We start from the raw sequence: 13,858 nt of genomic DNA, 5'->3' as shown, positions 1-13,858 counted from the left end.
CCATCTGCTGCCTGCTGTGGAGATGCAGACAGTGCAAACTCACCAGGCACCATTCCTGTCAGCGTCGGTGCAGAGTAGCTGCCCTGTCCGGCGGGGGGGACGTGCGGAGGGTACCCGGGAAGGGTCGTGCTTGCCAAGTCGCGGCCTGAAGAATCAAAGCAACAGATCACAGGTTGAGCATCTCTGCAGCCTGATGCCTGGCCACCGCTCCCTGGACATCCTACACGTTTGTCACTTCTGGATGCTGAACTCTAGCATGCCTTACTTCCCATGTCATTCATACATGCTCACATACCACAGACAGACAGACAGACACAAACACACACACTCCACACCAGCTCTCCTGGCTCTACTTGGCAAGGACCGAGCCAGAACTGTGGTCTATCTCTGAGAAGTCAGAACCCTTCAGGGAGGAGGGACAATGGCAGTGCCATATACCAGGTTGTGTGCTCCTCAAGTGTGACTTAGACTGTTCCACCTCCATCCTGTTGCCTCTGATTGGCTCTCAGCATACAGTCCATCCTCCTCCAGTCACAGCCTCCTACCATTGCTTTCAAAGATAGGCTCAGACATCTCCCTCCTCCATTCCCAACAGTCTATGGTGGGAGGCCCCCATACCCTCCAGCTCCAATTCTGGCCTCATATTGCATTTTCCCTCCCAAGACCCAGAGCCGTTCCTTTGTTCTATGACCATACAGGGCACTTTTCCCAACACCAACATTGCCCTGCAGCTGACTCATGGAGGCCAAGGCCCTGACCCTCAAGTGGCGACTTGCAGCTCTTTGAAGGCAGGGATGACTTCCTGGCCATCACCATGGCCCTGCCAGAGAGGTGGGAATCCATTTAGAGACTTTCAGTCTGCTCAAGAATCAATGCAAGAAGAGCGCTGGCAGCTCTCCCTGGCCAGCCCACAGTGGCATTTTGGAGATGACAAAAGAGACCTTAAGTGGAAGAAGGTGAGCAAGTGGTTCAGATCTCATGGGGACCTGTGGCAGAGCAGGTATCTTGTGGCACATAGTAGGCATTTCATGATTAAGTCCACAGGGTAACCAAACATGCAAGAGTCTTGTGGAAAGGAATCTCAAGGTAGCAGAATGCCATAAGTAAGGAAAAAACAACTGTGTCCCTGTCTGTGTCCCTTCAGGAAGGAGCAGGGCCTGCCAGTCTTCAAATCCTCCTGCAGGTTGTAGATGACAGGGAGACCACTGGTAAGACATGGAAGCCAGACCTTGGGAAAGTACCGAGTTCTGTGGTTACTGGACCCTGAGGGAAAACACTGTCCTTGGGGAGAGAATTGACAGCTTACCCTCAAAGGAAGGGGGCATGGCCACTGTCTGCCACACTGGGAAGTGATGGGAAATGATGTAGATTTGGAACTAGGGTGTGGGCACTGAGGACAGGGAGAGGTGGACAGCGAGAAGGGGCCCGTGGGCGGGATGATGAGTGACTGCTGATCATGCAGAGCCAAGATGGGTCCCAGAGCACCTGTCAGTCCCTCCTGAAACCCAGCAGTATACCAGTAAGGACTCTGAACCCAGCCCAACCAATAGATGGCCAGAGGAGGGCCACCACTCACCAATGTCCCCCCCAAGAACTCAAGCCATTATGTAGCATGAGAGCAGGAGCATGTCCTGAGAGATTTCACAGCCCTTCTGGTGCCATCAGTCTGTGACCAATCATAAGGCTGCCCCATCTCACAGTCTGCCAACCTTTCAGAACTTCAAGAAGCCCAGACAGCCTTCCAATGGAGTCCCTTACCTGCCCCTGCTCATCACCTCCTGGCTTTGGGCTGGCCACCCTGGCTCAGGTGTCTTTACATGAGATGTTAGAGTTGAGCAAACACACCAAGATTAACTCTGGGAGTCCTTCATCCTTAGCACAATTTGCACCCAGACAATCCTCTCAAGGGAGTCCAAGGCAAAACCAAATGGCCAAGCTTGCAGAACCTGAGGCGACTGAGGAGGTTTGCTCTATTAAGCTTCCTGTGCCTCTCTGCAAAGTTGGAGCTCCAAGTCAAGTCTTCACACCCCAAGGTCAGTAGGGCACAGGCCTAAAGAAAGAAGCCGTTCTGCTGGAGAAGCAATGGTCTCAGGAATCCCTGCAGTCCCCTCCACTCCTGTCCAAGAGGTGACTCAAGAGGGGGTTGTTCTTGCCATTTTGCAGATGGAAAACTGAGACCCGGTGGAGGAAGGGGGCAATGGCCTTTTGATCCTCAGTCTTCTTCACAGAGTCAGTGACCAGGGATGAGATGACAAAGAGCTGTGATAATACCTCAGGAAGCAGAATAGGCACCAGTCAGATACTCAGCACAGGGCTGAGATGTCAATAGCCAGTCTGCGAGACAGCCAAAGTCAAGGGCTGCTTTGGTGTGGGGCATCTCTATCAGTCATGGGAGTCTCTACTAATTTGGGCAGCATCTCCTACCCTGTCCCTGACCCCAGGTTCCCACCCAAGGATGACAACTGCAAGCAAAGAACACTTGCTTTAAAGAAATTATAAAACACACGGCTATTGCCAAGAATTTTGAAAAGGTCAACACCTCTAGCCCTCAACGACTAGGGGAAGTGAGGTATCAATATGATTCCCTCCTTATAGGAAAATGCGATTTGCTGTGTGAACCAGTGTCCAGGTCTACATGGCTAGCCAATCTGTCCACTCCACTGCCTTGCTATGAACTGTCTGTACTTCTGGCCTTGATTCCTGAAGTCCCATCTCTCAGCTGGGACACTGTCACCATTACTTATTATCTCCATCTTCCAGAAGGAAATTTGACCACATAGATTTTTATAGTGAACATGTTTTTCTGGTGCCAAGCATGTCTCCCAGAAGATGGAGGGTGCTGTGGTGAAGCCCACCTGTGTAGTTGCTCATGCATACACCAGCTGCCTGAGATGGAGAGCAGGGCCCTGAGAATGGCAGTGTGTGCCCATGGAAACTCAGAGACTCTGAGCAAGGCCTGGACTGGACTCCAGGGAACCTGCCTCCTGGGATCCTGGTCACTCTTCAACAAGTGTCTGCCCTTTGGGTTGTTCGGTCAACAGTTTTTGCTGCTGGTACACACACTTTAAAACCTTTATCCTTCAAGCAAAGGTTCAGAAAATCAGAACCTTGGCAAAGCGCTTGACTCGGGCCAGATGAAAAAGCAATAAAGCAACTCGGGGAAAGGAGGAGGAAGGAATCAATACAGAAAGGGAAACAAAAAGGCAGACACAACCATAAGTACAGCCAAGAGTTGGTATTTGAAAATGAAGTGATGTTTATAGCTGGACCACCCTGAACATGTCCATTCTCATCTGAAAAGACCAACAAAACAGACAAACATAAGTCAATATTTAAAACAAATCCCATAGAATTATTAAGATAAATGGGCCCAAGCTCCTGCTGAGGGCCATGCCTGGGTCCATGGTCCAGCTGCAGCTGGGTTCTGGGTTGATGTCTGTGGTCTGTGTCACCTCACGGGTCATAGGAGCCATGTGGGATGAAATCAGAGAGTCAGGATGGGCCAGTCCTGTCCTTCGCTGGCTCTGGGAAAGCTGGCCCTGGGAAAGCTAGCCCTGCCTCTCACTGGACACTGCAGCAAGGGATCTGACCTTGACCCTCCAGGGAGAGATGGCCCCACACCTCCCCACAGGTGAGGGAGAAACAACCCTGATGGCATGGGCATAGGAGAGCTGAATCCATCCCCTCACCCAAGGAGGGTGGCCCCAGTGGCCTGGACTGACCAGCTCAGCTACCACCCAGGCCCACAGCTAGGCCCATCCAGGACCTGCTGGAGCTAGTGAAGCTATTGGTCCTGAGGGACGGTACCTACATGATCTCCATTATTTGAGGTGGCCATGGGATACCCCAGAGGAGTTTCAGTGAGGATTCAGTGTTGATGTTCTACCAGAAACCAAAGGCCTTGAACCAGACCAGTTACTCATTGCAATGAACATTTGCAAGTAAAGTTGACTAGACAAAACAGTATACTATGTGACACACTGCTCCCAATGTCACCAGGATGAATGAAGAGGTGTTGGAGAGGCAGGAAAGACAGAGAAATGAAGGTTTTTGTTTTGTTTTGTTCTGAATCTCTGTGGGACCCTGGGCAAGTCAGACTACCCCTCTCTCCGACCTCAGTTTCCCCAACTTTAAAAAGACTTCCCAGTTCAACCTCTCAGAGCCCCAGAAGCTGTTGCTGGCCTAAGTGCACACACGTGTGAAGGGCTATGAATGCAAAGTTGTAAGTGCTTGGAGCCTCAATTTCCCCTGCTGGTGTGTAGCACTTCCTGGAGGGTTATGCCATGGGCTGGTGGCAGCAGGGTCTTTCCAAGCACAGCCTTGGTGGGACTTGGTGCCAGCTCCAGCTTGGTCGTTACACTTGCCCTTGTGCTGGGACTCATTCCTTCTCTTTCCAACAAGGTGCCCTGTGAGAAGCTGGCAAACTGTGATGTGTGTTCTACAAGGAACCCTGCTACTGAGTCTCTTGGTTCCTAGGGGCTCCTTTGTGTTACCCATGAGTCCATTTTTACTGAAAAAACACCCCAGAAACAGAGGCTCCATCCTATGGTTACAAGTACTTTCACAGAACACGAAACCTGTTGTTGGGCAAATTGAGGAAGTCAGACTGACAGTTTTTTGTGTCATTTCAACGCCCTGCACTTCCGCTGGGTACCAGTACCAGTGAGGCTGGAGGCTGTTGGTGGACACTATCCATTTTGTCTTCATGACTGACAAAATTCTGTATGTACCAGGGCAGAAGATTGACTCTGGCTTAATACGTTAGAGCAGCCAAAAGAGCAGTGAGCAAGAGCATCAACTCCTGGGCTGCCTACCCTGCTTTACCTTTAACCCCTGTGTGACCTTGGGAAAGACCCTGCACCACTCTGAGCCCCAGTGTCCTCATCTACAAACAACATTTTACCTTTTTTGCTGCTATCTTGAAAAAGGACTCCAAAAATATAACAAGGACATAACCACCTTTGAAAACTAACGAAACAGAAAGGAATGGTTTGTCTTTTGTTTTTGTTTTAGCTCTCCTTACCAGACAGAGAAGTTTTTTCTACCCCACGGGGCCTCAGCCATGTGCCTTGCCTTGGGCAACAGGATACCAGCAGCTATTCCCAGGCATCACTTGCTGCATGAGTATGTGTGGCACTGTGTACTTTTGCTGTCAGCATGAGAACATGTCTCACCTAGCCTCTGATCCATAAAGCAGGGAACTAGAGCAGAGTGACTCATCTTCCCCGAGTTCAGCCAGGTTCCTGCTGACCACTAAAGGCATGTGCAGGACAAGTGATTGCTGGCCCTGCATTACAGTGTGATCTGCTAAGCCTCTGATGATTGATACAAGATTTATGTGTGAGACCTATCCTGTTTTTATTCATTCTCTACTACAAACACACTTCCTGGGGCCTCCAAGGACACCAGAGGCTGGACACATCCTTGGGAGGGAACACACAGAGGGCTCAGCTTGGCCATGTTGGCCTCTGAGGACTCTCCTGGCCTGGAGCTGTGGATCCCGTGACCCTGACAGCAATGGACATTCCCCTGCCTATTCCCTTCTCGATCACTGGCCTCCATCAGTACAAAGCAGCTCTTGCTTAGCTGGTCCAGGCCTCTGGCCTTGGAGGCCAAACAGAATCAACATCTCCAAGCACAGTACAACATGGAGGCTCATTTTTACATCCCTTGCCACCAAGGAGGGGATGGTTTCTATCATTTGCTGTACAGCTATGGTACTGATGACGATAACTAAACAGAATGAATTGATCAGGTTATTGACACACAGAACTACATGTGAGTACACTTGTACGACTTTGTGTAGCCTTCTCTTAGAGAGACTAATTAAGCACCAGCCCTGCCCACTGATAGCAATTCTAGGGACTTTGAAACTCAAGACAGAGCCTCGCTCTTTTCAGTTCTGGGAGGAAAGGAAAGAGTTGGTACTTCCTCCTCATGTACCACTGAGGAAACTGAAACCCAGAGGAGAGCCATGACTGACTCAAAGTCTTAGAGGAAATGGATGGTGGGGACTTCAGATGTCTAGTGAAACTCTTGCTGGGTTATTAAGTGTCTCTCACATGGAAACCGGCCTCCCAGATGCTAAAACTTCCTGGGAAGTCTTTATAATTAAAAGTGTGATGCCTGTTCATGACTAGAAAACCAATGGGATGGACAGGAAGATAAGTAAACCACAGTGTGCACACAGCTCCAGCCTGGGGTGAGGGAAGGACCCCAGCTTACTGGGGCACAAGGGGAGCTTAGATGGGAAAAAAGATTAAGTGACTAAGTCCCTCACAACAGTCAGTAGAACAAATCCCATGTGCTTCTGAGACAAAAACCGGAGTTACACACAGGCTGGGAAAGTGGCTCAAGTCGCCTCCAGGCTAGATGTGTGGGAAGACCAGTAATGATGACTCATAACCAGATGTGTGCCTTAACTTAACTCAAAATGGCCAAATACCTAAGTGTAAGCACTGAAACTGCAGGACCTCAGAAGAAAAAATGAACATTCATGACCTTGGATTAGGCCAGGCTTTCTTAAAAGCTACACAAACAATAAAAAATAAGCAAATTTAAAATGTTTGTGCTTTAAAGGACACCAATAAGAAAATGAAGATGAGCCAGGCAGTGGTGGCACACACCATAAATACTAACGCTCGGGAGGCAGAGACAGGTGGATTTCTGTGAGCTCAAGGACAGCCTGGTCTACATAGTGAGTTCCAGGACAGCCAGGTCTACATAGTAAGACCTGCCTAAATTGTTTTCATTAAAAAAGTTTTAAAACGAAAAGAAAATGAAGATAACCCATAGTATGGTAGAAAACATTTGCAAATCAGGTTTCTCATAAAAGGCTTCATCTAGAATATGTGAAACATCAGAAATTAATAAAAAGAGAGAGAGAGAGACAAACCAATTACAAATGAGCAAAGGACTTTCATAGGCACATGGATAAAAAGTAGCCCAGATTAAGCCCCTCAGCACCATTGGCCAGCAGTTAGGGAAATGCAAATCAAAGCTGCAGTGACACAGTGTTTCCCCCTCCTGGGATGGTTGCATTAAAAAGACAGAATACAATCTTCCATAGATGAAGGAGAGCTGGGATTCTCATCTCCCACTGGAGGGAGTGGAAAAATGGTGTGAGTACTTCACAAAGTCTAGAGGTTCTTCAGAAGGTTGGACGTAGAGTCCCCACATGACCCAGCAATTCTTCTCGGGTTGTACAACCAAGAGAAATGGGACCAATTGTCCCTGTGAAAAGCTGTCTGTGAGTGTTCATAGTGTCACTATTTGTGATAGCCAGAAAATGGAAACTGCTCATATACCCGGCAGCCGATAAACAAAGGAAGTCCAAGGTTAGATTTTGAAAGTCTTACAGAAAGTCCTGGGGGGACAATGAAGGTGTGTGAATTTGGATGGACAGATGAAGGCATTTTGGGATGCATCTAGGGGAGAGAACAGGGTTGGGCAAAGGCAAGCCATAGCTGACCTGAGGAGCATGGCCACCAGAGGGCAGCCTTACCTCCAGGGAGGAGATGCTGGGCCAGCCTTGTGAGGGTCTGGTCTGAAGAGCCAGGGAGCCCCCATAACCACTTTCCCTTTCACACACCCTTCACAGTTACCTCCAGAACCAAATCTAGATCTCAGAATGTGGCAGGGAGAGGTCAAGTCTGGGAAATACATGGGCCTGAGTTCAAATCTTACCTCTGCTACTTACTACCTGTGTGATTTTAGGAAAATAATAAAATTATCTGAGTCTCTTTCTATAATTGGAAAAGCAGTACCTTTAGGGACTAAACCAATGACACTCTTTTTGACTTTTTAAAATGAATTTGGGAATTCTTTGAAACCCTTCCCATGTAGAGGTGGTGTCTACTTTCCTTCACCTTAACTCTGGGCAGCCCTGCATACTGGCCAATCAGAAGAGCCACAGCTTTCTTGGGGGGTTCCTATGAGCCATACCTTAGGCCAGTACTTCTCCTGCCTAATCTTCAACACCAGCTATGTTTCTAGCATGAGCCATGTTCTAAGTACCATTTGTGTTTTGTAGATACTCATTCCTTTAACCCTCAACACCTTGGTAAGACAAGCTCTATTACTAGCCATTTTACAGACATGAGAATGAAGCTGCAGAGGTTATGTTTAGGCACTTGCCCAAGTTCACACAGTTGGTAAGGAGTGGAGCCACACCCAAACCCTGGGCATTCTGACCCCGAGTCCCTCCACCTTCCTCCCCTGCACCCTGACTCTTATCCTCCTCCTGCCTCTGGACAGGGGCTTTCCAGAGATCAAGAGCTACTGTTGTCCCTTGCCTTCCTGCCCTGGCCTGACATGCAGTAGGTGCTCAGAAAATGTCTGCTAAGACGACCTTAGCCCCATGATTCAGTTCTACTCAGCTGAAAGAGGTATGGCCTCCTTTCCCCCACACCTCAGACACTTTCCCTTGCTACCTCCATAAGATGACCAGACCTGCCCGACTTACTAGTTTCTGCTCAGATGCAACTTTTTCTTTTTCACACAGACCCTTCCTAGGTAGTCTGTATGTATACTGGTGTGTGTGTGTGTGTGTGTGTGTGTGTGTGTGTGTGTGTGTGTGAATCCAATTAACTTCAAATTTAGCTCATAATGAACTTATCTCATTTTGCTACCAGCTCGGATCTCATCGTGTGGCAGTAATTAACCACTGGGGGTTGTCACTCTTAGACACATGACACAAAAATCCTCCAGCCCTTGCTTCAAGCCCTTGCAGAATTCATTACTCTGACAGTGTGCAAAGCCTTCACTTTGAATGCCATGGGGCACAGACTCAACTCCCCCTCCACCTACCTGATGGCGAATGGGAGGGAGAGCAAGGATGGACAAACCACTCCATTCTCGCTAGAGAGGCAATCATTAGCTGTGAATGGGTTTGGGGTGGGGTTAGTGGACAGGAAGCTAGTGATGGCTCCTTGGCCAAGAGCGGAGCTGCTGTCCTTGGTCCTGACAGTCCCTGGTGGGCAGGAGGTCCTGCACACAGGAAGGAGGTGTCCGAATGCAGTCTCTCCCTCTGCCCCAACTATAAAGGACTATGGTGGAACCGGTTGGAAAGGGCTCTTCCCATTCCAATACCCTATGAGTTGGTGGCCTTTGTCTGAGGACAGATAGAGAGGCTGGTGCTGGCTGCAGCCAAGACAGACTCATTAGTGTTGGCCCAATACCTGTACACAGACCCCGCCACCCCGACCCTCTGAGCTCCACCCAGTGAAAAGAGGTTAAAAGTCAGTCTTGTTATCATGGTCCAGAAAAGAAACCTCTGGAAGGAGACGGGGCTGCTAACTTGCATGCCATTGCCAGGTCTCCTCTCTAAGTATGGACATGGGTGTGAGGTACCTGCTCAGATAGCTAAGAGTAGTGGAGTCCTGCCTTTCATGTAGTTTCATTTCATTTGGAATATTTCAACTATGTCAATGCTAATAATTAATGAGATTTTAAAATATGAAAATAATTGCTTTTTGCAAGGTTCTATAAAATTTATTTAAAATTTTAAAAATGAAATTATAATAAAAAATATATCCTGAAGAACAAAGAAAATATGTCCAAATGTTTAGCCCCAGACTTCCAGTTTTCCTACATTACCCGTACTCAAGGCCCTGGAGTCCCACGTGACCCACCTCACCAGCAGCAGCTCCATCCACTGCCAGGCCTGACTAGAGTCAGGACTGCTGCCCAGGGCCCAGGTACCTGCCAGACAGGAAACCTCCTGATGGTGGAGGAGGCCAAATGAAGCAGACAGACAGCATTTGGAAGACAGGTGGGCATCAGTCAGCTCCCTGGGGACACCCTGCCTTTTCATTCCTGTGGGTGACACTTTTAGCTTCCTGGAAACTCTGGCTTCAGAGTGAGAACATTTCTTATGAAAATGAGACTCTCCTTCACACCCAGTCAGTCTCTGAGCCCTCCTGACTTTCTGTGTCCTGCCCCATGACACCAAATTACCCTAGACCACACTGTCCCTCCTTTTCTCCCACCATTCTGGCCGCTGTTCCCAGGCCTCCCTACTCTCATCCCATGCCAAGGTCCACTTTGGCCTAACTGAAGAGTGCAAGGCAACATACCTGCCCCTGCCCCTGTCTTGTCACTGTTGCCATGACTGCAGATACTTCTTCTCCCTCAGGGATGTTCACGGTGTCTTCCCAGAAGTCCCCTTCACACAGTCAAAGAGCCATAAGAGACCTTGTTCTGAGGTGAGGAACATCCCTCACAACTTAAACAACAGGTAATAGAGGTGGGTCATGTCCAGGGCCCCTCAGTGTCACAGGGCATTCCTCAGTGACAGACCAAAGGTCATGTCTCTAAGGGAATATGCCTAGTTTGGAGAGTTGTGTAAGTTGAGCCCTGACTCAGTGAAGGCACAGGCTAACATGCAGATTCATGCTGGCTAAGAGAGATAGCTTGCAGGTTTGGTAGAGAGGCCTCATAGAACATTAACCAGTTATGTTTTCAATCTAGTTCTTATGCTGATATTTTTAAAATGCTTTTCTTGAGGGACCGAGAGTATAGCTCAGTGATAGAGGGCTTGCCTAGCACATACAGGCCCTGGGTTCAATCCCCAGCACTCCCCAGCCACAAATATTTATTTATTTATTTATTTATTTATTTATTTATTTATTTATTTATTTAAACAGGGTTTCTCTGTGTAGTCCTGGCTGTCCTGGAACTTGCTTCGTCAACCAGGCTGGCCTAGAACTCAGATATCTGCCTGCCTCTGCCTCCCAAGTGCTAAGATTAAAGGTGTGTGTGTGGGGGGGGGGCTCAGGAGATGGCTCAGTAGTTAAGAGCACTAGTTATTCTTCCAGAAGGCTTGGGTTTAAGTCTCAGTGCCTATGTAGCTATGGAGGCCCACAATTGTCTGTAACTTTAGTTCCAGGGAATCCAACACCCTCTTCTGGCCTCTGTACACAACAGGCACACACGTGGTGCACAGACATACATGCAGGTAAAACACCCACATACAAAATAAGATGAGATGATCTACATTTATTTTTTGTGCATGAGTGTTTGTGGGTACAACTTGTGGAAGTTGATTTTCTCCTTCCATCATGTGGGTTCTGGGGCATCAGACTTTGTGGCAAATGCCCTCACACATCGAGTCATCTCCCCAGCCCACAAAGAAGTTTAAAAAAGTTTTTCCTGGTAGAGGTTGTAAATATCTATTTCTCAGGTAGTCTTGGAACCAACACATTTCCACGTTAGTTAACTAACAGAATCAGATCTTCATTTTACATATTGTCAGTTTCGTATTGGTATAATATATTCATGATATGCTGTGGGTCAGTGTCTGTCAAATGCTTTGTCCCCAATGTGGAACACTATTGGAGAAATGGTGGGACTGTAGGAAAGTCAGGCCTAAGGGGAGGTCCTTAGGCCATTTGGGGCATGTCTTTGAACAGGATTGTGGGACCCTGGCTTTTAAGTTTTTTCTTCCCCGTCATTAGGTAAAGTGCCCTCCATATGCACTCCACACCACTGTGATCCAATTTCCCCAATAGAGGCTCCAAGCTGCAGGCCCACTGGATCCTGGTCTGGGAACTGCGGTACTATAGACTGAGTACACATCTCTCTGGAAGTTACTTATCCCTAGTATCTTATTATAGCAATTATAACTAAAATAATTACGTTTTTAACTGTTCAAAAGTGCATTTGACAAGTTGTAGGAACCACACACCTGAGACAGTGCAATGGGCTGCAGATTTTAGCAAGATGAATAACTGCCATTTTGGGGAAATGAAAGAGCAAGGGCAAGGTTTCAGAGAGGGAACAAAGCCTGTTACACAGCCTCTCTTGCCTGCCCAGGGTGTGTAGAGCACTAGCTCACAGCCCCCACTCGCAGCAGATGTACAAATGAAATGCTCAGAAGTCTCTCTTCTTTTGGACCTGTCACTATCAAAGGATGTGCTGTTTCACAGGGGGTCCTGCTGTAGCAGCCCACCTCAGCCTACAGACAAGGGCCAGCTAATTGAGATGAGCGGCAGCTAGCCATCACAGGAGGTCTGGCAGGCTCCTAACGACAGGCTTATTAGCCGTTAGTTTAGAGAGTGTTGTTTCTCTAGAAACAATAAGCCTACATTTCTTTTGCCCAAATTACTAATTCCTCACATGTAACACACTCTGACTGGCCTGTCTCATACTAGCCAGGCTAAAAGTGCAGCCTGGATCTGGAGAGCCAGAGAGACAAATATGAGCCCTCAGTAAGTAATTGGGTGCCATTTACTTTTCTGTCTCTAGCCCTCCCAGCCCTTCATCTGGGCAAACCGCATCCACTTCTCTGAAGTCACAGGGAGCCGTTTGTTATGTTTTTTGATTTTGTTTTAGTTTTTGAGGTAGTCCCCTGTAGCCCAAACACTAAAGTCACTAAGTAGCTGAGGCTGGCCTTCAACTCCATACCCTCCAGCTTCTACTTCCCAAGTGCTGGGATTATAGGCGTGCATTACTATACCTGGGTAGTAAGTGTGTGGTCAGAGGGTGCTGGGGATTAAACCCAGAACTTGTTTGTTCTAGGCAAGCTGTACCCTGAGCCCTTGGGCTTTGGTTTTGAGAGAGTGGTTTTCATCTGCCTGGAGTTTTAGAGCAGGTGTAGGGCCTTAGTCAATATTTTTGCACACCTTTGTGGCTTACTCTTGTCCCACTGGCAACTGTTGATACAACACAGTGAAAGGAAGAAGGCAGAGCTTCAATTAGCAAGCAGCCCCACCACACAGTGGCCCTGGGCCTTTCTGCCAAGATGGGCCCTGACTCAGGGAGAGGAGGGGGCCACGTTTGCAGCAGGGAAGGAAGGAGGGAGGGGGGAATTTGAAAGTGGGGATTATGGAAAGATCTCCAACATATATTATCAAATGTATAAAACAAAATGCAAGAGGATTCTGTACTATATAGTTTTGTTTTTGTTAGTAAACAAATGGATCATATCCATGTGCTAAGAGGCAAATAAAGCCAGGCGATGGTGGCGCACGCCTTTAATCCCAGCACTTGGGAGGCAGAGGCAGGCGGATCTCTGAGTTTGAGGTCAGCCTGGACTACAAAGCAAGTTCCAGGACAGTCTCCAAAAACTACACAGAGAAACTCTGTCTCGAAAAATCAAACCAGAAGAAAAAAAGACAAATTTTTATTTGTTAAGGTGACACATGTTTGCACAAAACTGAAAGGAGCTGAGATTGGCAGGAGGAGGCTTATTTTTCGTTTTATATTTTTTTTCTGTACAGTTTAAATATTTAATCACATGAATGTATCACCTTCTATTCAAAATTAACATTTTGATTTAAAATTAACTTTTTTTTTCTTAAGAGCCAGACAGTGTCTGTACCCTAAGGGGCCCATTTACAGTCTAGAAGGAGAATGATATTTAATATGCATGAAGTTGTTGTCACTTGTTCTGGAACTGAGTTGCTATAGAAAACATACTTGCTTTCCAGGACAGCCTCATGATGATGCCAGGAACATCTTGGCCATATCACTTATACAAGCAACAAATACTTGTCCAAAACTCACCAGGTCTCTCCAGGCCAATACCCAATGCTCAGTGGTGGTTTGTCCCACCTGCCTGAAATACCCCACTCAACAATGTCAGCCCCTTTTTGTGTGGCTATGAAAAGCCAAAAGGAAGGTATAAGACATCCTCAAAGTCCTTCCTGCCTCCAAATCTGGAAAACCTAATCTTCAGGGGCACATGTTCCAACAGACTTGGTGGTTTAGTTTCCCAGGCTCCCACCAATGTATTAAAAACAGCAGAGTAAAGAGTGGGGAAGTGGTGAAACCCACAGAAACAGCTGATCTGAACAAGGGAGAGCTCTTGGTCCCCAGACTGATAGCTGGGAAACCAGCATGAGACTGACCCAGACTC

The 13,858-nt window shown here is 47.7% G+C and overlaps 1 protein-coding gene across 2 annotated transcripts in view; it reads right to left on the bottom strand.

Annotated features, from left to right (window-relative positions):
* Positions 1-13,858, bottom strand: part of Pax5 (paired box 5) — a 170,041-nt gene that overhangs the window by 34,669 nt on the left and 121,514 nt on the right. For both annotated transcript variants that reach the window (XM_027403196.2, XM_035439893.1), the window contains one exon: positions 44-145. In XM_027403196.2, coding sequence (XP_027258997.1) covers positions 44-145 — 102 coding nt within the window. The remainder of the gene's footprint in view (positions 1-43; positions 146-13,858) is intronic.

This window comes from Cricetulus griseus, chromosome 2, assembly GCF_003668045.3.
Source record: "Cricetulus griseus strain 17A/GY chromosome 2, alternate assembly CriGri-PICRH-1.0, whole genome shotgun sequence".
NCBI lineage: Eukaryota > Metazoa > Chordata > Mammalia > Rodentia > Cricetidae > Cricetulus > Cricetulus griseus.
Note: the sequence above shows the minus strand (reverse complement) of the source record. Positions and strands in the feature narration are given on the sequence as shown.